At 42.1% G+C, this 26518-nt stretch overlaps 1 protein-coding gene across 9 annotated transcripts in view; it reads left to right on the top strand.

The window, feature by feature from the left end:
* Window positions 1–26518, top strand: part of ANKRD44 (ankyrin repeat domain 44) — a 218636-nt gene that overhangs the window by 137606 nt on the left and 54512 nt on the right. For 6 of the 9 annotated variants that reach the window (XM_075934240.2, XM_006117912.5, XM_006117916.5 and 3 more), the window contains exons 10-16: window positions 3594–3708; window positions 7827–7909; window positions 9996–10113; window positions 13886–13954; window positions 15709–15849; window positions 18789–18872; window positions 20834–20945. In XM_075934240.2, coding sequence (XP_075790355.1) covers window positions 3594–3708; window positions 7827–7909; window positions 9996–10113; window positions 13886–13954; window positions 15709–15849; window positions 18789–18872; window positions 20834–20945 — 722 coding nt within the window. The remainder of the gene's footprint in view (window positions 1–3593; window positions 3709–7826; window positions 7910–9995; window positions 10114–13885; window positions 13955–15708; window positions 15850–18788; window positions 18873–20833; window positions 20946–26518) is intronic. The other 3 variants (XM_006117913.5, XM_075934242.2, XM_075934241.2) reach the window with 1 other exon arrangement.

The following is a 26518-nucleotide window of genomic DNA, read 5'->3' as shown; positions in this document are numbered from 1 at the left end:
GGGAGCGTGGTATAAAGAATGAAGAGGGGACAGGTCACAGATACAGAGCAATCTGGATTGCTTGGTAACCTTGGCTAAAGCAAACCATGTGTGTACCCACATGATTAACTCAAAAAATTAATTGTGATTAAAAATTAATCACAGTTTTAATCACACTGTTAAACAATAGAATACCAATGGAAATTTATTAAATATGTTGATGTTCTTTTACAATTTCAAATATATTGATTTCAATTACAACACAGAATACAACATGTACAGTACTAATTTTATATTTATTACAAATATTTGCACTGTAAAAATAATAAATGAAATAATAGTATTTCTCAGTCCTCCTCCTACAAGTACTGAAGTGCAAACTCTTTATCATGAAAATTCAGCTTACAAATGTAGATTTGTTTTATTGCATAATTGCACTCAAAACCAAAATAATGTAAAACTTTAACACTCATAAGTCCACTTAGTTCTACTTTGTTTTCAGCCAATCAATAAGAGAAACAAGTTTGTTTCCATTTCCAGGAGATAATGTTGCATGCATCTTACTTACAATCATAGAAGCATAGAACACTAGAACTGGAAGGGACATCAAGAGGTCAAGTCCAGTTCCCTGCCCTCATGGCAGGACCACGTACCATCTAGAGCATCCTTGATAGATGCTTATCTAACCTGCTCTTTAGTGTCTCCAATAATAGAAATTCCTCAACCTCCCTAGACAATTTATTCCAGGGTTTCATCACCCTGACAGTTAGGCTACGTCTATACTGAACACTTATTTTGGAATAAGCTATTCTGGAAGAAATACTTGAAATAGCTTATTTCAAAATTGTACGTTTACACACCAAATGCCCACAGAAATATAATCATAGAACTGGAAGGAACCTCGAGATGTCATCGAGTCCAGTCCCCTGTCCTTATGGCAGGACCAAGCACTGTCTATGTCTAGATCATCCCTGAAAGGTGTCTGTCTAACCTGCTCTTAAATATCTCCAGTGATGGAGATTCCACAACACTTCCCTCTCCTCCCCCCCTCCCCACAATTTGTTCCAGGATTTAACCACCTTGACGGGAAGTTGTTCCTGATACCCAGCTTAAACCTCCCTTGCTGCAATTTGAGCCCATTGCTTCTTGTCCTAGCCTCAGAAGCCAAGGAGAACAATTTTTCTCCCTCCTCCTTGTGACACCCTTTTAGATACTTGAAAAACCACGATCATGTCCCCTCTTAGTCTTCTCTTTTCTAAACTAAACAAGCCCAGTTCTTTCAGTCTTCTCTCATAGGCCATGTTCTGTAGACCTTTAATCATTTTTGTTGCTTTTCTCTGGACCTTCTCCAATTTCTCCACGTCTTTCTTGAAATGTGGTACCTAGAACTCGACGGAATACTCCAATTGAGGCCTAATTAGCGCAGAGTAGAGCGGAAGAATGACTTTTTGTGTCTTGCTCACAACATTCCTGTTAATGCTTCCCAGAATCATGTTTGCATTTTTTGCAACAGTGTCATACTGTTGACTCATGTTTAACTTGTGGTCCACTATAACCCCTAGATCCCTTTCTGCAGTACTCCTTTCTAGACAATCACTTCCCATTCTGTATGTGTGAAATGGATTGTTCCTTCCTAAGTGGAGTACTTTGTATTTGTTCTTATTAAACTTCATCCTGTTAAACTAGAGAAATGGTCTGAGGTAATCCCTATCCTCCAAAGCAGTTGCAACCCCTCCCAGCTTGATATCATCTGCAAACTTAATAAGCTCTATGCCATCATAAATCATTCATGAACAGGGCTCGCCCCGCTTGCCAGTCACGCGGTTCAGCATGCTGCACATGCGCAGACCGCGCTGCGCATGCGCTGATCGCTGTGCGGCGCCATGCCAGGCTATAAATCTACTCGCCCGTGGCGAGTAGATTACCTTAATTGTCAAGCCCTGTTCATGAAGATATTGAACAGAACGAGTCCCAAAACAGACCCCTGTGGAACCCCACTCGTTATACCTTCCAGCATGATTGAGAACCGTTAATAACTATTCTCTGAGAACCGTTATCCAGCCAGTTATGCACCCACCTTAGATTAGCCCCATCTGGGTCGTATTTCCCTGGTTTATTGATGACAAGGTCACATGAAACCCTATTAAATGCCTTACTAAAGTGTATACCTCTATCGTTTCCCTCTTAGCCACAAGACTTGTTATCCTATAAAAGAAAGCTATCGTATTGGTTTGACATGACATGTTCTTTACAAATCCATTCTGGCAGTTACCTGTCACCTTTTTATATCTTACTAGAAGATCATCGAATGTGGCAGGGTTTAGACTTCTTAATACTGAGCATCATGTCTTTGAATAATCTCTTGGAGGGTTATCTCCTCTTCTGGCTGCCTCAAGTACAGTGGTTGGTTACATGAAATAGTCATGTTATCAAAGGGTTATAGAGACAAGCAGAAAATAAGCCTGCTTTAGGGTCACAGGTTGGGGTGTTTGGTTAAAAACACTCTCTCCCCCACCTCTGTTTTGTGGCATTGCTCATTATTTTCTCTCTTTGGCTACGTCTATACTGTCTCTTTTGCCGGCAGAGAGTATGCTAATAAAGCTCTCATTAGCAACTTCTCGTGCTTCATTTGCATAATCTCTGCCCGAGGCTTTTAGCATAAGAGGTTTTTGCACAAAAACAAGCAATGTAGACGGGTCCATTTTGCGAGGAAAAAAAACCAAAAAACCCTTTTGTGTGAGATCTGTATACCTCCTCTTTTAAGGCATAAGGATCTTGCACAAAAGAATTTTTTTGCACAAAACAAATCTGTCTACTCTGCTAATTTTTGTGCAAAATCCTCTTGTGCAAAAAGCATCGGAAGAGATTATGCAAATGAAGTGCAAGAAGTTGCTAACGAGCACTTCATTTGCATTGCCTTTTCCGCAAAAAAGAGGCAGTGTCGATGTAGCCTTTTGTGTATAATCCTTCTGTTCTAGCCTGCAGCTCTCACTGCTGTACTTGAGGTTACTTTCATTCAGTTCTCTCTTCCTGAGTGTTCTGCTGCACCTACACCTGAAGAAGCATATGCCAAAGACAGGAAGGAGCTTCGGGTTTTCTATTTATAAAAACCCTGAGAGAGCAGTAAGGTGGGCGACAGCCACTGGGCAGTACCATTTGACAGATTTGGTGAGCTTCAGTAAGCAGCCATGCAAGTGAGCTGGAAGAGCTCTATCTTCTATCATTGGTTTGTGGACAAGATTCAACACCAGTGACTCTCAGAATTGTGGCAAATTTCAACAATTAATTTTGTTAATTTAATTTAGGGCACTGCATCGTAGGCCATTAGGGGGAGAGACTAGTGTGAAATATGCAGAGAGATGGAAATAAGGAAGAACGAAGAAAAAAAAATTCAGCCAGAATTGTGGCCATTGTGCATGACTGGCGCAACAAATGGCTTGCTGTGTATAGATGCCCTATCCAAGAAATTCCGTGTTTCTGCTGCTACTATACAAACTAGACTGTAACTATGATAAATTGACTTCATTGGAAAGGAATAAATTTCTTTCCAGTTTCTAGTCACTGACTAACATTAAATCCTTGTGTGTTACACTGTGTGAAAATGTCTTTTCCAGGAGGTGAAATTGACTGTGTTGATCAGGATGGCAATACCCCTCTGCATGTGGCTGCGAGATACGGACATGAGCTTTTGATTAACACCCTAATAACCAGTGGAGCTGATGCTGCCAAGTAGGTTGCTTAAGAAATGCTGTTCCTAATGGTCAAATGTTACGGTTATTGCTAGATAATGTTTATTTTCGAGTTACAGTGTATTCATTTTAAAATGCAAGTGCATAATTATGAATTCATTAACAAATAGTTTGTATTAGTAAGTAGCTTAAAAGATGAAGGAATTTGGATTCAGTTTAAAATATTAAGCTGTTAATGAAGGGTGTGTAATTCCCTTAGTGTCTAGAATACATTCATGTTCATAACATGTAGTACTTAAATTGATTTCTTCCTTTATCTAGTATCTATTGGGGCTGGATAAGTATCAGTAGAAATGGACAAGGACAACTCAAGGTTTATTTCATACTCTAATGCAGCTTTGGTGCACAGTCTTAGTGTCTTATGGTTTTAGAGCTTCAACTGGCTGAAATGATGAGGCTGATTTTTGTTTTGGGGTTTTCTTGAGTAAAACTGAGAGATGAGTTTTGATGTGTTGTTCAGCTCTTTGTGCTCCAAGGTGTTGATTTGGCTAGGCTGATTTTTCCTCTGTGTTTGTGTGTGAGTGTGATAGAGAGATTGCATTTGACTATGCTCATGATTACCAGTACATGTGTATATATACATATTACGAGCCCAATTCTGGGAGGATCATTGATTTCAGTGGGCATTCAGTACCTCCTTGGACTTTGGCCTAGAGTTAGTGAGGTAACAGAGCACTCGATTTCCAAAATGGGAGAGAATTAAATTGAACACTGAAAAGGAAAAGAGATGGTATTTGGAATGTAGTCATGTTGGCATTAGGCTTTTCATTTGGAGAGTTTGAAGTGAGTATTTTTTCCCCGTATTTTGCTATCTTCTTTGTTAAAACTGCTTCTCACCAGTCAAAAAAGAAAGGGTCAGGGTTATACCAGCTTGAGAATCTGGTCCTTTTTGACTAAATATGATTTTTGCTATGCCTTTCCAATATATAATGTTTGAGTCCATCGGTTTCCTGAAGTTTAAGGTAACAATGAATAGCAGTGAGATAAGTGGCTCTTGCAATCTAGATTGTCTGCTCAAAATTTCTATTTCGCACTTGGATGACTTGTACATTGATCAAATAAAATACCTTTGCCAACAGCAGATGTATTTAAAGTGAGAAGTCCGCTTAGTTGTAGTAGTAGTCCAAATAATGGCATTGTTCTGAAAAAGAAATTATGTACCCAGTACTTCCAGAGGGAATGAGCTTTTAATATTTGTTTTATGTAAATAATTTTGGCTTAATTCCCTGAACTGGCACAGAAAAGGAAGGATTTCTACAGTGCTGCTAGCAGAAACTGCAGACAACAAGGTCAGTCATTTGATGCATTTGCATTTCAGGGGTATGGAAGATAAATAATGGAGGGAGCAGTTGTAAGCAGCTCTATACAGTCTGGCACTGACTAGCACATGTGCAAATTGCATCTCTTGATGGACACCAGCCAAAATATGCACTGGGGAAATGTGGCTTGAAATAACTAGGCTGGAGGGGGAAATTGATGTAAAAATCAGAAATGGATGGGGAATACTGAATATGACTGTACATTACAAATCCTCTTTGTGATACCAGGTTAAATAAATACAGTCACAGCTTAGAAATGCACCTTTTTAGATAGACTTGAACAGCTTGGTGGAGCTTGTGCCATTTCCTTTCAAAGAACAGAGTGTCTGAGCATCCTTGGGTAGGTTTACTCTGTGAGAGAGTTAGATGCTGGCAGGGCATTGATTAAATTAAATGTATATAGTATTGTAGCTCACTTCTGATGTTGTCAGGTAGGAAGGTTAACAAATGCAATGAGAAAGGAAAGTGGAATGGGAACACAGATGTTGCAAGAAATCATATATTTTTTCAAAAATTGTGTTTGTCCTTGTGTGCATAATACAGAATGCAGAGTGTCTGTGTGTGAGAGAGCGAAAAAGTGAGAGAGAAAGTGAGAGTGTGTGAGTTAAATTTGCACAGACTCCCACCTGGGTTACATATTTTGCAGTTTTGACTCAGTTGCCAACTTTTGTAAATTTTAGCTTTCTTGTTAGTGCTGGATTTTGAAGAGTGTATCTTTGTATGAAATAACTTTCGCTAAAGCTTCATAGTTGTCCTCTAAGAATTTTCCTGACAATAAATTTTTCATGAAAACAAGTTCCTTCAAGGCCGTATCTGAAATCTTGCCTAATGACATGATCATGTTATGTTATATCCTTGGGTTATCTTGAAAAAAACTGAGTTATGGCTATGAATCCATTTAGCATCTTCCAGGACTTTAGTTAACTGTTTTTAGCTAACAGTAGATTCTCATCCCATGCAGTTACTGATATCAGATGCTCTACAGTGATATGCACCAAAGGGTCCTCAATGAAGACACCATGGCAAAATCCCAAAAGATGAACCTAACGTTTGGGTCCTGAATCTCAGTCAGACATTTACTTGATTTTTCAAACATACTGAGCACTCAGTAGCTGCCATGGACATGATTGTGGGGTGCACTGTACTTTTCAAAATTAGGTAGGTGGATTTAGAAGCCTAAGTTTAGGCTTCTGATTTTGAGACTCTTTGTAGTAGCCTTAAAGACTACTACTGTCTGTGTAGTAGTGTTGGTAAAGTAATGTAAGTATGAATGACACATTGCAAAAACATGCCAAAAAACAAGCAGAGAGTCTCAAAATCAGGAGCCTAAACTTAGGCTTCTAAATCCATATTTAGCCACCTACCTAATTTTGAAAAGTATAGTGCACTCCACATTGATGTCCGTGGGAGCTACTGAGTGCTCAGTATGTTTGAAAAATCAAGTAAATGTCTGATTGAGATTTAGGACCCTAATGTTTGGTTCATGTTTTAGGGTTTTGCCAAGGAGTCTTCTCTGAGGAGCCTACAGTCTAAGTGAAAAATGCATAGAGACATTGCTAGTGAGGATATAGGGAGGGTTGGGGAAATGGGTGTGTGTGTGTGTGTGTGTGTGTGTGTGTGTGTGTGTGTGTGTGTTGAAGTTAGGATGTTTGGCACACAGGAGTTGGGAGTCACTTATAAATGCAATCTGACAGGAGAGAAGAGGCAAGAGACAAAGAGAGCAGTTAGCTGAATGTGGGGGGAAAAAGGAGAAATGTATGGGGTGGGGGAGGAGAGGTATACAGAAACTGAAAGGTGAGGATGAGAATATTAAACCTGATGCAAATGAAAAGGGCAAATTGTGTGACATGAGTGAAGAAACAGGTGATGGGGTCAAAGCACTTGGAGATGTCCTAACCAGTTTTGGATAAGAGGAAGTGTGAAAAAAGAGACACTAAGGCTAAGTCTAGACTGCAAGCCTCTTTCGAAAGAGGCTCTTTCGAAAGATACTTTCGAAAGAGCCTCTTTCGAAAGAGAGCGTCTAGACTGCACGCGGAACTTTCGAAAAAGCGGCTTGCTTTTTCGAAAGAAAGCACCCAGTGAGTCTGGATGCTCTCTTTCGAAGAAGCCCTATTTACATTCAAGAACGCCTTCTTTCGAAAGAGGAACTTTCGAAAGAAGGCGTTCTTCCTCGTGCAATGAGGTTTACCGCCGTCGAAAGAAAAGCCGTGTTCTTTCGATTTAATTTCGAAAGAACGCGGCTGCAGTCTAGATGCAGGTGAAGTTTTTTCGAAAAAAGGCTACTTTTTTCGAAAAAACCCCTGAGTCTGGACACAGCCTAAGAAGCCAGCCACGAGAAGAAGATGCAATAATCTAGATGAGAGTTAACTAAGACACACAGTGGCATGTTAACAATAGAGATGCAGAGGAAAGATGGGTTTTAGAAACAATATAAGGATTCTATCAGTATTTACTTGAACCTCGTGATAGAATACTTGTGCTACAACCAATGGTCACAGTTGAAATCTAAATAAAATCCATTATCTTAGCTTCTTCTCTCTTTGCTTCTCATCTTGTTTTTACAAATCTGTACCTAGCCTTGTTGTCCATTTGTAATCAAAATCAGATACTAACATTATGCTTTCACAAAACAAACAAGCCTTAGAGGTTATAGAAAGTACAAATACAATGAGCCACCTACACAAGCAATGACAAAATGTTTGTAAAAGGGGAATTTTCATCATCTACCCTGACTGCTGCCCATTCTTTTGGTAACTAATAAAAATGTTTTGCCTAACAGGTGTGGTATCCACAACATGTTCCCCTTGCACTTAGCAGCACTAAACGCTCACTCGGACTGCTGCAGGAAGTTGTTGTCATCAGGTAAGTGACTCCAGCTGCAACTGTGGAGTTTAATGAATATGAACATGCTGCTTATGGCCCCTGTGTTATTTAGAGTTGTGAATTGTCCAAATGAAAGACTTCCTGTGCTGCTTCATGTGATTGTGTGGCTTTCCTAACTGCTTGCTGATAATTACTCACATTGCATCCTGTATTGTTCATTCCTGAAGCCTTTTGAATGCTTTTCCCCCCCCGGAAGTCACAAAGTTTATTTTAATTCATAGGGAAGGGGAGGAAAGGGAAAATCCTTTACCAAGCTGTAGGAATTTTGTGAGATACCGCTTACACATGGTTCAGGAGAAAGCTCCTGGGTTTAGGACAACATTGAGCAAATGGTTACATCCTGTTCAAATGGATGGGACCAAAACACATGCTTTCCTGAATCAGGTTCTCAAAATGGGACAGTGTCTGTTTGCTGTTAGTCATCTTTCAAAGGGTGCGTCTACACAGCACTCTAAACTTGAAATAAGAGATGCAATTTATGCTACAAAAATTGCGTATTTTATTTTGATTGTATTTTGAAATAGCTTATTTGGAAATCTGGCGCATCTACAGAGCACCAAATTTCAAAATAACATGCTATTTTGACACATCCCTTAAGCCTTGTGGAACGAGGGTTACAGGGATGCTGAAATAGCACACCCGTTGTTTCGAAAAATATTTTGAAATAACGGGAGTGTTCAAAAGTCACGGGGTAGCTATTTTGGGATACAAAATAAATAGCCTCACTGTCTAGACTAAGGATGGAAATGAATTTTTTGCCAAGGCCACTTTGGAAATTTTTGAAGTGGTCCCAGGTCGCACAAGAAGGGGCGGGGCATCAAGCGGAAGGGGTGGGGCCAATATGCTTCTGGGTTCCCCACCCCCAGTCCAATCAAGGTCTGGGGGTGAGGGAGTGCCTTTGCCGCCCCCCTCCCCCTACATTCCTCCTAAGTGCCCATGCGCCTGTCATGGGAGGAGACTTCCCGCGCTCCCCTGCACCTAAGCCAAATAGGGCCTGGGGGCGGGGAGTGCATAAAGCCTTCTCCACTCTGCCCCCACCCTGTGAACAGCACACAGCACTTCAAAGCGCCACATGCTCCTGGCAAGGCAGGAAGAGGCTTCGTATGCTCCCCTGCCCCTGTCCCTGCCCCGGCCCTAATTGGCCTGGGGGCAGGGGAGGAGCAGGGCCTCTGTAGGCCGGATCCACCTGCTTGGCAAGCTGGATCTGGCCCGTGGGGGCCCTTTTGCGCACCCCTGACAAAAGGTACCCATGGAGAGTAGTAATAAAGTGCCATCTCCTGATCTCCTTATGCAGACAGAAGTTCCACTGAGTTCAAGATGGAGAGAAGGCAGTTCATACATCTTCCAGAAAACTGCCATTCCTTAGCAATTGAAACCTCCCCTCACCACTCTGAGCCATAAGGCTGAGTCCCTGGCGATGTTTAGGGAAAAAAATAGAAAGAAAAATGTAATTTGCATAGCCAGTTACAGCAACCCCTGATGTGCTTTGTTGCTGGTTAATAAGTCAGTGCAGATTGTTCCTGCCATGAGCAGGAAGGCTGGACTTGATGACAACCTGAGGTCTCTTCCAGATCTGTGATTCTAAGCAAGCTGCTTAGACATCCCAGGATTAATTCTGTACGAATCTGCCAGGGGTTATATATCCAAAGCCTTGTGCATCTTTAAAAATATCCGTTGCATGTTCCCAGAAGCATCTTTCCAGAATCTAAAAACAATTTGGAAAACACAAGCATGCCAATAACAATCGACTGCTTGCATGCTAGGCCTCTCTCTCTGACTCTCCCCATTTCATCGTGGTTTTTGTCTGCATAGCCTAGTGTCACAATTCTCTCGATAAGAATCTGCCTCATAAATGCCTGTCACATGATTGAATAGTTATGTAGCCCAAGGCTGAATGTCGAAATAGATTCTTTTTGACTTCGCAGTTCTTTTTATAGAGCTACCAAGCTTGAGCAGCCACTGTCCGTTTCCATGACAACCTCTTGCTGACTATAGTTGCTTGCATTCTGGTTTTCCTAACTAACTGTTTTTTCTGTCTCTGCAATGTTTCTTGTGGTTTAACTAGGACAAAAGTATAGCATAGTGTCCTTGTTTAGTAATGAGCACGTGCTGTCTGCAGGCTTTGAAATAGACACCCCTGATAATTTTGGAAGAACGTGCCTCCACGCTGCTGCTGCAGGAGGGTGAGTAGTTAAAATTATAGCTGTTACGTTAGTTGTAATTTAATTGTGTAACTCAAGCCAGCTGTACCATCTGTAAAGGAATTTGTTCCCATTAAAGAAGAGCAAAATAATTCGATGTAAAATCTTTCTCTCTCCAGGCAGTGTTCCACCAGCATTCAGTAAATTGCAGCTCACATTAGGTCTACATGCAGTGTGAGTAAGAGTGGCAGGACATGGCCTTTGATTATAGAAGGCTAGTGTGTGATTTGAAACACAGACCTCTGGGAGGGAGGAACAATTCCCCTATCTCCTGCCCATCTGCACATTGCTTAGACTTTGGGTCCAGCTGCAGGAGCAAGAGAGAATCATAGAATACTAGGACTGGAAGGGATCTCGAGAGGTCATCAATTCCAGTCCCCTGCCCTCATGGCAGAACCCACTACTGTCTAGACCATCCCTGATAGACATTTATCTAACCTGCTCTTCAATATCTCCAGAGATGGAGATTCCACAACCTCCTTAGGCAACTTATTCCAGTGTTTGACTACCCTGACAGTTAGGAACTTTTTCCTAATGTCCAAACTAAACCTCCCTTGCTGCAGTTTAAGCCCATTGCTTCTTGTTCTATCAGAGGCCAGGAAGAACAATTTTTCTCCTTCCTCCTTGTGACACTCTTTTAGATACTTGAAAACTGCTATCATGTCCCCTCCTAATCTTCTCTTTTCCAAACTAAACAATCCCAATTCTTTCAGTCTTCCTTCATAGGTCATGTTCTCTAGACCTTTAAAAGCGGCGAGGAGTCCTGTGGCACCTTATAGACTAACTGAAATGTAGGAGCATAAGCTTTTGTGGGCAAAGACCCACTTCGTCAGATGCATGTAGTGGAAATTTCCAGAGGCAGGTATAAATATGCAGGCCAGGATCAGGCAAGAGATGACGAGGTGGATCCAATCAAGGAGGATGAGGCCCACTTCTAGTAGCTGATCTGGAGGTGTGAATTCCAAGAGAGCAGAAGCTGCTTTTGTAGTTAGCGAGCCATTCACAGTCTTTGTTTAATCCAGAGTTGATTGTGTCAAACTTGAAGATGAACTGTAGCTCAGCAGTTTCTCTTTGAAGTAAGGTCCAACAGGACTCCTCGCCGCTTTTGCAGATTCATACTAACATGGCTATACCTCTGATTCTAGACCTTTAATCATTCTTGTTGCTTTTCTCTGGACCTTCTCCAATTTATCAACATCTTTCTTTAAATGTGGTACCCAGAATTGGACACAATACTCCAGCTGAGGTCTAATCAGGGCAGAGTAGAGCGGACGAATGACTTCTCATGACTTGCTCACAACACACCTGTTAATGCATCCTAGAATCATGTTTGCTTCTTTTGCAACTGCATCACACTCATATTTAGCTTGTTGTCCACTATAACCCCTATATCCCTTTCTGCCGTGCTCCTTCTGAGACAGTCGCTTCCCATTCTGTATGTGTGAAACTGATTGTTCCTTCCTAAGTGGAGTACTTTACATTTGTCCTTATTACATTTCATGCTGTTTACCTCAGACCATTTCTCCAATTTGTCCAGATCCTTTTGAATTATGACTCCATCCTCCAAAGCAGTTGCAACCTCTCCAAGCTTGGTATCATCTGCAAACTTAATAAGCGTTCTCTCCATGCCGATATTTAAATCGTTGATGAAGATATTGAACAGAACTGGTCCCAAAACAGACCCCTGCAGAACCCCACTAGTTATACCTTTCCATCAGGATTGTGAACCGTTAATAACTACTCTCTGAGCACAGTTATCCAGCCACTTATGCATCTACCTTATAGTAGCCCCATCTAAGTTGTATTTGCCTAGTTTATTGATAAGAATATCATGTGAGACCGTATCAGATGCCTTACTAAAGTCTAGGTATAGCACATCCACCGCTTTTCCCTTATCCTCAAGACTTGTTATCCTATCAAAGAAAGCTATCAGATTGGTTTGACATGATTTGTTCTTTACAAATCCATGCTGGCTGTTCCCTATCACCTTATTATCTTCCAAGTGTTTACAGATGATTTCCTTAATTACTTGCTCCATTATCTTTCCTGGCACAGAAGTTAAACTGACTGGTCTGTAGTTTCCTGGGTTGTTCTTATTTCCCTTTTTATAGATGGGCACTATATTCACCCTTTTCCAGTCTTCTGGAATCTTTCCTGTCTTCCATGATTTTCCAAAGATGATAGCTAAAGGCTCAGATACCTCCTCTATCAGTTCCTTGAGTATTCTAGGATGCATTTCATCAGGCCCTGATGACTTGCAGACATATAACTTTTCTAAGTGATTTTTAACTTGTTCTTTTTTTAAAATTTTATCTTCTAAACCTACCCCCTTTCCACTAGATTGGCAGTGGTTGTAGTGGCCAGAAATGGTACCTACCTGGTGATTATTTGGTAGTCTTGTAGTTGTGAGTTGTCTGTTCACTTCTTGGTGGACCATTGTGCATTTCACAAAAGTCATCACCAACCATCACAAGTACATAAAAGTATTTTGAACACTGAAAAAGGATTGTTCTTGTTAAGTGTTTATTTTATATGGTTAATGAAAGATGTATGGTAGTTTCGTGGACTTAAATTACCCTGACAGAGCACTCTTCAGAAAATACCTCTTCTTAAAGCTTACAATAATACCCTGAAAGAGAAGGGAATAAGATAAGAGGCAAAAATTGCCTGTGAAAATAAGTCCGTTTTTATTTATGGCTGACTGTAATTATCCCTAACAAGACCACTTATCTTGTGTACATTGTGGGGAGCATTCTATAGATATTTTATACACAGATAGTGGGTTAACATCAGCTTTGCTCCATCTATGTCTTGTAGACTGGAACTTGAACTATACATAAAACATGCATTTTCCTCTTGGTGCATGCCTGTTACTCCCATTAACATTAATGGAAGTTATATTGGCATTGAGAAGAAACTATGTTCCAAAAATCTCTTTTCCCATTTCCTAGTAGAAATGAGTTATTGCTCCTCTGAATGACAAAGGAGTCTTGGAAGATCATTGTGCTTCATTACATGATCTTCTGGTTTGGTATTGTACATTTATTTACTTGAATTATAAAGATATTAAAATGCACCTATTTTATTTACTATTAAGAATCACTTCAATTTAAACAGTAACAATACAGAGTTGTATCATAGTGAATTCATTCAGTAGGGATACAAACTATGAATAATCCCTTCAAAAGCAATACAGTTCTGAAGGATGGGTTTCAACTTTAAAGTTGTTCTTAAGTCTCATTGAAGAAAATGGGACATAATTAAAGTTAAGTTTTTGCTAAATGCTTTGCAGAAAAGAATGGATTTCAGCATATGTGTAAAAAATTAAGCATGTCCTGAAGTTCTGCCCTGAATTGGGACCTAAATCTCCTCATTATTAGCCCAGCATATTTTGTAAGCTTGCTTCAAACTACAAAAATGTTCTTGGAAAATTTCTTAGCTCAATGTGTGAAGCATTAGCAGCACAACTCCCTTTGGAAATGTTTGACTGCCTCCCCCTTGAATCCAGGATATATATATTAAAACACATTCTACTTTACTTGTCTGGAATAGAATTCCAAAGTTATCCAGAAATAAAGGTGTCATCTTTACAAGTTTTCTTTTTCTCCGTTCTTTTGTTCAGGCTTGAATTGCAATTTCTGCACAATTTCTGCACTGCTAAGAGTGAATGAAACAACACTACTTTTTTGGGTACTCGGTCAAGATGAGAACTTTTGTTTTGCTCATGCTTTGTTTTCTTTCCTTTTCTTTTCAGTAATGTTGAATGTGTAAAACTCTTGCAGAGCAGTGGAGCAGATTTTAATAAAAAGGACAGATGTGGGAGGTATGTACATTGTGAAGCTTTTTCAGATGTATTTCAAAGAAAGAAAGAGAGGAAAAAAGCCCTCAATCTGGAAATCATATGTTTCACTTAAAAAGGTAAACCGTAAAAGGGGGTAGGAATCACCGTTTCCCAAGAGGATACTGCTGATTGAAGTTAAATGCCAAAAAGACAAATGCAGATTACATTAAATACATGAAAGCCAAGCCTAGGCACTTCTGTCTTTCTTATTTAAAAATATCAGTAATTTCTTTCCTCATTGCTCTCCACGCTTTGTGCCCAACATAGCACCTGCACATCACTGTAGGGAGAACTACTGCTTATCAGCCTTCTTTCTAGACTTTCTCAAAGTAAAATAATGTTGAAATAAATGCAGAAATGGATGTACCGATTCAGTCCCCGACACGCCCCTGATGTATGTTACAAATTCGGCCAAACAGTTTCACCCAGGCCGCAGATCTAAAAAACAGGTGTCTGTCTATTAGCGTTGCCAGATGATTTCAGAAAAAATACACAACAACAACAACACATGAGGAAAAAGTTTGTTGAGCAAAAAAAAAAAAAAAAGGGAGGGGGGCGGATCCCGAGACTTGTTAAGAAAAAATCCCCACCGTTTGTCCCCTTTAAAAAACAATGTGGTGAGGCTGTCCGCCATCTTGCCTCCCTGCGCCAGACCGGTCAGCTCCCCTGTGGAACCTGGTAAGCACTAGGGTTGCCAGGCTGCCTCCGTATTGAGCTGGACAGCCCAGGATTTTAGCCTCCTGGCTGGGAAAAAGTCAGAAAGTACTGGATATTTTAGGTGTCCGGTATTTTCTGAATTTTTTTTACTGGACATAAGACGAAAATACCAGACTGTCCGGTTCAATACCGGACACCTGGCAACCCTATCTGTCTTCTAGCTCTGCTCCTGCAAACACGAACATATGTGCTGAACTTAAATGCCTTCAGTGTCTACTCAGGGTGTGTAAAGTTAAATCGTGTGCTTAAGACTTTTGCAAGGTTGAGGCCTAGCCACTTAAACAAATATTCAGAATCACTGAGCTCTCATCACCTCCCAGTTTAGTTAATGGGAATTAATGAATGGGTCTGCCATTTTGAAAATCAAGTGAATTTTCTGAAGAGCCTACATTTTTTATGTGTTAGAGAAAGGGGGCCATTCTTATGCACGACACAGCTTCTGAGGGCAGCTTAAAATTAGGGTTTGCAGGTGTACAGTTTTGAACCAGACAGTCCAATATTTGAGCTTTCTGTTTGGGAAAAAAATTGAGAAAATATAAATGTCCGGTATTTTCTAAATAGGATGTAATGTAGATTGTGATGGAATGTCAAGTGTGTCCGGTATTTTTGTTGAAACCATCTGGCAACCCTACTTAAAATAATCAAATAAATCTCCCATCTTCCTCTTGAGCAATTTTCCATCCTCTAGGCCCTCTGATTGGGAGCGGGGGAAAGCGGGCAATTGTCCTGGGGCCTGCCAATTCTAAAGGGCCTGGAGTGCCCAGCGGCCGGCACCAATACTGCCCTACGTCCTCTAGAATCGCTAGAAGTGAATGTCGCCAGAGACTAATTTGTGTATTTTGGTTGGACAAAAAGCTGTAAATAAAGCCAACCCCCCCGAGATTTGGGAGAGGGAGCAAGAGAGGGCTGCATTGTTTTTACCTCAGACATCTCTAGGAAAGGTGCATTCGGGACTATAGAGTAACCCATGTTACATTTTAGATAGCGTCTGAAGTCATAAATTGCTATTTGTTTTTCAGGACACCTTTGCACTATGCAGCTGCGAATTGTCATTTTCACTGTATTGAGACATTGGTGACCACTGGGGCAAATATTAATGAAACAGATGAGTGGGGACGTACTGCGTTGCACTATGCCGCTGCTTCGGACATGGACAGAAAGTAAAAAAGCCTATTTGTATTCCTCGCTTTTACGTTGTTTCCTACTCAGAGACATTTATGCTCTTTTTACGCCACAATATCATTTAAACCAACAAAAATAAACCACTAGCAAAGGTATTTTTCCTCCTCCTCTTTCTCTTAGAACAGAGGTGGGCAATAATTTTAGACAAGGGGACACTTCACTAATTTTTGAAGTGGACCTGGGCTGCCCCGCAAGGGACAGGCCCTCTGGTGGAAGAGGAGGGGCCAGGACATTTCCGTGCTTCCACTCCCACAGTCCCTGATTGGCCTGGAGGTGGGGAGCATGTGAAATCTATTCCCCCTCCCCCCCAGGAGAACTGCCAGCTGTTCTGAACAGCTGGCGCTTCCCTCTAGGCACTTGCCCCCTTCCAAGGCAGGAGGAGACTTCGTGAGGGCCGGGGGGCAGGAGGAGTATGCAAAGTCTCTTGCTTCCTGCCCCCACCCTGCAAGGGGGGCATGGAGCTTGCAGGGAGGAGACAGGGAGTGAGAGACTTCACGTGCCCTTCCCGCCCGCAGGCCCTGATTGGCCTGGGGGCGGGGGAGTGGCAGGGCATCTATGGGCCAGATCCACCCGCTTGGCAGGCCAGATCCAGCCTGCGGAGGCCTCCCTGCCCACCCCTGTCCACGTCACACCCATTATTGATTTTAACAGGGGTGGGGAGCCTATTTTGGATTCAGGGCCACTGACCCACAGAAAAATCAATCGGGGGCCATACACAAGTCAGAAGTTTAAAAAAAAAAAAAACCCTCACTGATGTGGCCCCTGTCTGAGAAAGAGAAAGTCCCCACATTCCCCTGGTACACCAGAGCCTAGGGAGGCCCAGCCTAGTAGATTTTGTGTGATCCAGCTCTGCAGAGGCTAAAGTGCCAGTTTGGGCTCCCTAATGCTGGGGGGGGGGACCTAAACCTCGGTGTCAGATCCAGACAAGCTGGGGGCTGCATCCGGCCCCCTGGCCTGAGGTTCCCCAACCCTGGATTATACGATGAGTCGTGTATAGTGCAATTTATCTTTTTATTGCAACATAACTCCCTTAAATGCTGGCCACTTTCTCCTCAGGAATAACTTCCCCTCCCACTTTGCCTTCCTTTTTCCTTATATAGTTGGTTTTCCCACAAGGGATAGGTTAGGGAACTTCCCCTGCCTGCACTGCTGCGGTGGTCTTTTGAAAAGGCTAGAGCCTGAGGCAGTGGGAGGGGGATCTTTCCAGATGGGGGATGACAACAAAGAGTAGCCATTGCCAGCCCACCCACACTTTTCTGTCAGAGGTGGAGTAAGCCCAAGTATGCTGGAACATATTGTACCGTGGAAGTACTGAGGGACATTCAACCAAACTGTAAACCCTGTATATCATGGAATCCGATTCAAGCCAGGAAGTGTAGCAGCACCTGCAGGATTCCTCATTCCAGCAGTAGCCTCCTCATGAAAGTCACTGCGTGGGCCGGAGGCTTCTAAACAATGGGGGACTCAACAGGAGAGGGAAGGTCTGTGTTCTGGCAGAAAAGTGGGAACAGGCCACTGGCAAAAAGAACACTGTGCTTGTGGGAACTGGAAATCCGTTGCTTGGAGGACAAGGAACAAAGTCTGATTCTAGTGTGCTCAAGAAACTTTCGGCAACAGCTTCATTAGTAGGATCTCTCCTTCTCTCAAATGTCTTGCGAGTCTGTGCAGTTTCTAATTTACAGAGTACTACGTAATTTTATGGCCTCTGACATGCTGTATGGATCAAGCAGCCTCGACTATAGCCTTAAGTCATCTTTGGCATTTAAAACCATTAGTTGGCTGCATTCATTTTCTGGTAGGCTCTCTCTCTCTCTCTCTGTTCCTCTCCACTTCTCTCCTGGTCCACAGGATCCTGGTTTCTCATACATTTAAATCTGGTACAAAATTGACGTACCATTTTTTGTCCAGTATAACACCTTCTAAAAGCTTCATTTTTCTCCTGAAATGGCATCTTCATGGACCCATTATAGAAGGTTGTGTTACATTCGATTGGAAACCACAGAACCATTCACTGCAGTAAAACTGATACGAGGTACCTGAACGTCCCTGTCAGATCCATATGTCTGAGTCATGAGGTTGGAGGGCCTTCAAAGGACTGAACTTCCTATATGTTTGTCCCTAGTACCTGACAGTAAAGAGAAGGCCGTGGAAGTTCCTAGGTCTGTCTTTCCATCAGGAGCTGCTACTCCTTTTCCTGAAACTCTTGGTTCAAAACCAACTTTTCAGAATCTGGGCCCCTCCTGAATTTGAAGTTCTGAAACTTAGGATACATCAAGCCAATTATATCAGTGTCAAAAAAGACTGATTATTTAACTCCAGTCCTCAGTATTGGTAAGATTGCGTTTCCCTCATTTCACTCCTGGCTGTTTCTGTGGCTTCCAGATAGTGGAGAGTGGCAGTATTTTCAGCTGAGATCTCCAGAATCAAATAAACTAGTCCAGCTTTGAAAGACAGAATCATAGAACAGTAGGGTTGGACGAGATCTCAGAAGGTCATCGAGTCCAACCCACTGCCCAAAGCAGGACCAATCCCAACTAAATCATCCAAGCCAGGGCTTTGTCAAGCTGAAACTCAAAAGCCTCTAGGGATGGAGATTCCACCACCTCCCTAGGGAAGAGTCTTTGAGGGCAAGGGGCTGCTATGGGGAAACAGAAGGTTCCAGAATGTGATGAAATAACTGGTGTGATAGAAATAAAAACTTTCTGATTAATTTTGATGTTGATGTACAGAATGAAGAGCTGGTACATGTTAAGTGCATTCTTTGTCCAGGAACATGGTTAGCTTATATTGCTAGGTAGGCTCTTTATTTAACTTTAATGCCTACAAGTTGTCACTTGATTGGGGGTAGTAATATGCACCAAAATCACTGCTCTGACATTTTGAAAACAAATTGCATTTTTCTGTCCCTTATGTTAAGAAGAAAGAATATTTTAGGTAACTCCCATGAAAATGCTGAAGAACTTGAAAGAGCCAATGAGATGAAGGAAAAAGAAGCTGCATTGTAAGTTTGGTGTCAGTACAATAGTTAGACTCCATTTGTAGGTAATTTCTCTGCTTCTTTAAACTGCAATTTACACTCCTGTCTTGTTCAAGCTTTGCTCTGCTACAAATGAAGCTTGATACTAGAGGAAGCTAACCAAACTAAAATCCTCTTTAATGTATTAATGAATTTTCTAATTCTATTTCCGTGCTTGTTGCTCTTCCCAACAAAATGTATACTGCATTAGTACTCTAATAATTCTTTATCACATACTCTTTTATGTAAATGTGATACACTGGGTTAGTATGTTGCAGAAAAAATGTAACGCAATGTCCTCCATAAGAATTACTGTGTTCAAATCTGATATTTTATGCCATATTTTTGCTTAAAATGTCACTTTTGTTGCTAATAGTTCTACATTAGTTTGACAACAAGTTTTGACAAAGAAATCATTTTGAAATCTTTTTCCAGAGGGGTAAAAATTAAACTGAGAGATGACACATGGAGTAGGGTTGTTATATATCGGCTAATTGAATAGTTGAGTAACCTCATGAATTCTTATCAGTTAGTTGACTGTTCTATAATCCCCAGGGGCGGGGCTGGCAGCAGCGTGGGGTGCCAGGTGGGAGTTAGTTTAAAAAGCAGCTCCTCTTGCGGACCAGCTGCTTGCTCCCCTATGCTGCTGTCTCTGATAAAGAGGCAGCAGTGTGGGGTGGCAGCAGCCCCTGTCTAGGAGGTGGGTTTGAGCTCCCGGACCCAGCGGCTACGTCTAGACTGGCCACAAATTCCGGAAAAGGGATGCAAATCAGGTAAGTCAGCATAGGGAAATCCGCGGGGGGGATTTAAATATCCCCCGCTGGATTTAAATAAACATGTCCGCCGCTTTTTTTCCGGCTTGGAGGAAAAGCCGGAAAAAAAGCCTCTAGACTGGCGCGATCCTCCGGAATAAAGCCCTTTTCCGGAGGATCTCTTATTCCTACTTTCAGGTAGGTAAAATATAAAGCAGATTTATTAGCTACAGAAATATTTTAGTGATTATAAGTAATTGCCTAAAACAAAATCACAATCTAAGACCTATAAGCTAGACAGTATTTAAATCAAGGAGTGTCTCACCCTGATAATGCAAACAGTTCACCAGTCTTCCATATACAGGCTGGGATTCTTCCTTTCCCACCAGTTCAGTCTTTTTTTCCTAAGGTATTTTCAGATGTTGAGATGGTGGGGAGAGAGGATGAGTGAGGTCACTTTCCCCTTGTATAGCTTCCTCGATGTGGAGGGACTTCATTGTTCCAAGCAGTCTCCAACACCATTTGTGGAAAAGTATAGGCACAAGATGAAGTCCAGTATCACATGATCTAGTCACATGCCCTTGCATGCTTTGTGTCATAGCAGCCATTATCCTAATATTGGCAGAAACGCATCAAGTGGAGATAAGATTCTTCTATGGCTGACTGTGTTTCTTAATTGCCCATCACTTGGAATGGTTCATCCACAATGTCCTAGCTAAACTGGATTTCATCTACTTTGTGTTACCAGGGTGTTACTAGGAGCACACACATTTGAAACATTGGTACATATTCCATATTTATAACTTCAGATTCAAAAATGATAAATGTGTACAAAAAGAGTGATCATATTCAGCAAAACATAACTTCTCCATTCATACCTTACATGAGATACTTAATGCTAAGTATGGGGGTGTCACAATATTGCTTTGGGATAGAGAGTGTCAGAGTATCAAACAAGCTACTCTAAGACTAGCAGATGTTGCTGCACAGACGTTTGGTGAATATTGGGAAGGGAGTGAGTGGGGTGATATTTGCTAAAAGACAGGAAACTCTTATGTGGTACATGATTTTGTAAGGAATGTAACATTTAATAGCCAGAATTTTAGAAAAGAGGCTTAATATTGCTCATCGTTGCTATGGAGATGATGCTGTCAAATAGTATGATCTGTAATTTTATTTTTGTATTATTTACAGGTGCCTAGAGTTTCTGCTTCAAAATGATGCCAATCCATCAATTCAAGACAAAGAAGGGTACAACACAGTGCACTATGCTGCTGCTTATGGTCATAAACAGTGTTTAGAATTGGTAAGTCAACCCAATCTGTGCTAATACTTCCATTTTCAGAAGATGTTCATGGGTATGTTAAACACTCTACAGAATTGTTTTTGAGCACTGTAGATGTTCATGATGCTGAAGAAATGTAAAGATAAGGGACAACACAGCCAGATATTCAGAACTAGACGTGACTTGGCACTGTATGGCCCTTTCGAGACAAATCAGGGACCTCTGTGCAAAGCCAGAGTATGGCCCTGAGGGGGCTGCAGGAGACACAGACCTGAAGCCTCTCCCCTGTTCAAGGGAATAATGGGGGCAGAGTTTGGATCTTTGTGTTTAGGTAGTGTTAAACATGTGGTATGTGTTTGCTTTAAGGCTCTGGTTGAACAATACTAAAGCATTGCTTAGCTATAAAGTATGAGTAATCCAATCTCTGCTCAAGAAAACGCTTACATGTATGAGATACAAGCTTCACTGGACCAGAGCCTAAATATTGCATGGCTTTGCTGAGTTTTGGCTCCATCAAAACATTACTTAAATGTGTTTTTTTACATAGGAATCACATTAACTAAATGAGCTCATGAAGCTGAGTAATGACAGCATGACACGCCTTACTATCAACTGCACAAAAGTAGTACAGTTCCTTACATATTATGCAGTAATGGCAGTAAATTATGATAGTCATCACAATCCATGTCAACTGTATACTCCTCAATTTTCATATGGTTAACCATATCAGGTAGGAAGATGATTTAGTTGGGATTGGTCCTGCTTTGGACAGGGGGCTGGACTCGATGACCTTCTGAGGTCTCTTCCAGCCCTAGGATTATATGATTCTATGAAGATGATATACTTGTCAGCAAAAAAGCAGATTTGCTAGAAATTTATTTGTGTTAATTTATAAAAAGCTATGAATTCTAAAAATGAATAGTTGGATACAGATAAGCTGAAGTGTGTGATAACTGCAGTATGATGAAGACTGTTGTTAATATTGTTGGGTGTTTTGCAGGTTCTGATCATACCAAAAATTGCATAAAATTGAGAAATGAAATTTGATACATACCCAGTCTCATAAAACTTGTTTTGCTCCCTCAGTTTGTATAACAGGCCAAAGCATTTGCATATTGCAATGGGTGACTGTAGAATATACATGAACTACTTTTATAACATGCATAGTAATAGTCACAGTAGCCATGTGAGAAACTGTGTTGTGTTGATAGTCTACAGAGGATCACAAAAGCAAGGAAGCTCTATATTGAAACTTCCTTGTGGCAGCTCTAAGCCCAGGTTTTAGGTGGAGCATTAAGCCTTGTTAATTCTCCCCTTTAATTTGTGAGTATACATGTCCCCTATCTCTTGTTACTGCTTCCAGGCTTCCCTTGTTTGGTGCATCCTCCAAGCTATGCTCCCACATGGCCTGCCCTGTTGAGGAGGCTCTCCCAGTATGGATCTTTCATTTATAAATAGGAGAGATGCGCAAGGAAAGCAAATGTATTTTTCTCCAATCTCTCATTCTCATTTTCTGAGTTCTAGAGCTGCACCCTGCCATACTGGGTCAAATTCTGTGCTATGTCTCCAAGGCCATGTCCAGACTCAGGGTTTTTTTCGGGAAAAGTAGCCTTTTCCCGAAAAAACTTCCCCTGCGTCCAGACTCAAGCCGCGTTCTTTCGAAATTATTTCGAAAGAACGCGGCTTTTCTTTCGATGGCGGTAAACCTCATTTCACGAGGAAGAACGCCTTCTTTCGAAAGTTCCTCTTTTGAAAGAAGGCGTTCTTCAATATAAAGAGGCCGTCTTCGAAAGAGAGCATCCAGACTCGCTGGGTGCTCTCTTTCAAAAAAGCGGATTTTTCTTTCGAAAGATCCGCCTGCAGTCTAGACGCGATCTTTCGAAAGAGGCTCTTTCGAAAGATGCTTTCGAAAGAGCCTCTTTCGAAAGAAGCCTGCAGTCTAGACATAGCCCAAGAGGCAACTGAGAGAAGACAGAGAGGGTTTTGCGCCACCTTTACATCTCTCTGGCTGCTCCGCTGGTCAAAACAAACCCTGAAATACCTAGGGCAGGCTGTAGGGTTATAGCAGCCTCCTTGCTGCTGTTTGTGGTGCAAGCTAGAGTGGCCATAGCAAAGCAGTTCCATCTCCTGAGCTGTGATTGCAGAGGGGCAAGTGTCAAATAGTCATTGGTGACAACAGTGGTGTGACCCACAATTAAGTTTTATGCAGATGTGGTAGGAGACTGTGTGTCCGGATGCTATGATATGAACATATACAGTTCAGGTGGAACAGCAGCAGTATGGGTTGTGGGAGACCCTGGCATGGTTTGATAATAATTTAGTGTGTCCTCAACAAGAGAGGTATGTCTATGATTTTGTTCAGAGCCACAACCTTTATTTTAGCTCTTTACTGCTACAGCTTTTCTTAATTAAACCAGCCTCTAATTTTTAGTCATCTTCACCCATGATTTTTGTACTGTAAGCCCTGCCTTTTCCATGTAACACAAAGAAGAGGGAATCACCAAATTCTGCTACTTGTTCTTCCACCTTCAGAAAGAAAATACAAAAATCTTTTCTTCATTCTAGACTAACTGAGAACAGAGCCCAATGGGTCTATCTCCCCTATTGTAAGTAACAATGAGGCATTTTAACAGTGTAGGTCACTCCTTCAATGGCAGGAGGGCCTGGGGTCAACCAATCCCGATTATTAAAGAGAGTCGATCTGAGTGAGCTGCTGATTCCCTACAAAGAGCAGCAGGCGGCTGCCGTGAATAGGAGATTGCTCAGAAAACACAAGCCTGAGAAGAGAAAGCTGGCTTGAAGAACCAGCTGGAGGGAGCAAGACTGGCTTTTATGGATAAAATGAACTGTGCTCCTGCTCTGGGAAAGAAGGCAGGGAACTCCCTAATTAAAGGGCAAGAGACACTGAACGGGAGTTGGGGCCAGGAGGCCCAGTGTGTGCTTCAGGAGTGACTAAATTAGCCCCCAGGCAGGGAATATTTTAATTTGCTTTTTGACTGAGTGGAGTTGTGTCACGGAGGAAAGCAACAATAATGAGTTGCGAGCCAGGTGGAAGAATGACTGCAGCATCTGGTGCAACAACACATCCAAGCTGTCCTCTCAAAACTTCTTCAGGATCAGCAGACAAGATAGTGTGCCGTGGGCAATCCAGCAAACCCAGCAGCCGTGGGCCAGCCGGAGAGGTATGCCCTGGGCTCCTGTTTCTAGTGTAGGAAACAATGACAGGCAGTTTGAATGCCCAGAATGGCACCCTGATTCCAGGAGCAGTCAGGTCAGAATCAGAAGAAGGATGGTTTGGGCAGCACAAAGACAACATGAAAGCCTTTCCACATTTAAATCAGGACACATTAGTTCTGCCCTGGGAAGAAGCAGTGGAGGAAAGCCCTGCAGAATGAGGCAGAAAATGTGTGGCCAGAAGGATCAAGGAGGAGAGGGTGCAGCAGATTCCCAACCCAGAGGCCTGCGGTGGAAAAGCATTGTGTATCATCAGTACCCCATAGACCAGGTGAATGCTACAGTCTGCTGGCCCACGTGCCAGCTCCAGAGGGACGAACGGTGCCTCTAACTAAAGTGGGAGAGTTGGCTCTGGTGCCGAGTAAAAGAACTGGAGCACAGACTGCAGGAGGAGGCTAATGAGCTGAAAGTCCCTGAGTAAAGCAGAGTATCTTCAGGCTTCGGCCGAAGAAGGCAAGCAGCAGAAAACATCAGCCGGGAGTACGTGTGACCAGGACACACCTGGTGGCTGCAGTAAGGGTGGATGCTGCAAATATGGCAGACCCTTGTACCACTGCCAAAAGGTGTGGCTGGCTGATAGGAGAGAAGAGTGAAAGGCTGACCTTTCTGGCGGAGAAATGCCAGGAGAAAATGGCTGTGTTGAAGGAGGCCAGGCAGCTGGCTTTGAAGGAAAGGGGTGAGCTGGCTGAGGCGATCAGGGCAACCCTAGAAGAATGAAATTACCTTTTAGCAAACCAGAAGAAAAATGGGAGACTGCCCAGACAGTCCCTGCCATCCTGAAGCCAAAGGCTAAATAGGTGAAAATATAAAATGTTTCCCGTGGGTAGAAATTCCCAGCAGAGAGGGGCAGTGTTCTTAAGGGGAGTAGGAAAGAGATATGTAACAGGGTGGCTAGACCCTTAATAGCAGGAGGGTTAGGGGCTACCTGCCACTGTTACAGGACTCTTTAGGTAGTGTTGCAGGAAGCATTCAATTCTAATTAATACCGAGGTTAGATCTGTGTATTAATGCATAGGGATGGCTGCTTCAAACATTCTGCTATGCATGACCCTTTTAAAGTTTATATTTGTGGTTTCTGATGTAAACGGTAACTAAAAAGCCCTATTTCAAATAATTGCTCACTTCCTAATTAAAAGATATTAAGAGGAAGATACAATATAAAATGGAGATAAATTACTTAAGAGAATAGATCCATGTTTCCTTAAGCATCCCATTATTATCAGTATTAAAATTCTTTGATTTCAGTTGAGAGACTCAATTGTCCATGGAATATGATGGCTTTTTGGCTTCCCTGTTATTCATTGTGGAGACTATCCTGGGAACAAAGGAGACCCCTGAGCTCGCATTATTCATTCCAGAGTCATCAGACACTTAGTTAATTTCTGCTCACAGTTATGCTTCTCCATGAGGTTGATGTGCCACATGTGTAACTGACGGCCTGATTCATCCTCAAAGCAAAAGTGTTCTGAAGTACACTCAGACGTCAGTATTCATGGGATAAACAGGAAGGTGATTTTAGTAAAATGTCCAGCATTATAATTAAAATGCGTGATGCATATACAATGCTGTGAAGTGTGTGTGTGTGTGTGTGTTTAATAAGGAGTCTTAGCTACTCCCATCATAAAGCAAGGCTCTTGAGACTGGAAAATATACCAGGGTGGAGCAAAAAGACTGTGGGCATATTAAGGCACAGCAATCCCCCTTCTGCCACTGGATTACAAAGCCAACACAGGCCCCAAAGTAGGATGTGCGAACTGGCTAGGGGTGTGGTCTAGGCAGCTGGCAGATATTTCCTGGTCAGTCCAAACTGATAGGGCAGATTGGGAGTCTGACTGTGATTTAAAGCCTCCACCCCCTGCCGCCCCCCTTCCCCCAGCGTGAGGAAGGGTGGTATGGAAATGTTACCTCTTCCTTCTTTATGATGAATTCTTTATCCTGTGTGTGGGATTTGCTTCCTCCAAGGCATGCAGTTGGAAAGTATAGATCTTCCCATGCCAGTTGGAGTGAATGGAGTAGGGAGAGTTAGGAGAGAAGGGAATTAATAGTGAAAAGGCAAATCTTTTGACCCAGTCAGATAATGCTTATACATGGTCACCCACTATGATAGTATCGTGTTCTGGAATAGTGTTCAATCAGAGGGCTTTTGTATCTGATGACATGGATGTCGTCTGGGATATTAATAGAAATGTAGCCGTGTTAGTCTGGTGTAGCTGAAGCAAAATACAGGACTATGTAGCACTTCAAAGACTAACAAGATGGTTTATTAGATGATGAGCTTTCGTGGGCCAGACCCACTTCCTCAGATCAAGATTGTCTGGGATATTAATGGGATATCTGCACAGCAGTGAGTGACATCATGC

Source organism: Pelodiscus sinensis, chromosome 7 (genome assembly GCF_052426305.1).
Source record: "Pelodiscus sinensis isolate ZL-2025 chromosome 7, ASM5242630v1, whole genome shotgun sequence".
Lineage (NCBI taxonomy): Eukaryota > Metazoa > Chordata > Testudines > Trionychidae > Pelodiscus > Pelodiscus sinensis.
The sequence above is the reverse complement of the archived record's forward strand: the minus strand, read 5'-3'. Positions and strand labels throughout refer to the sequence as shown.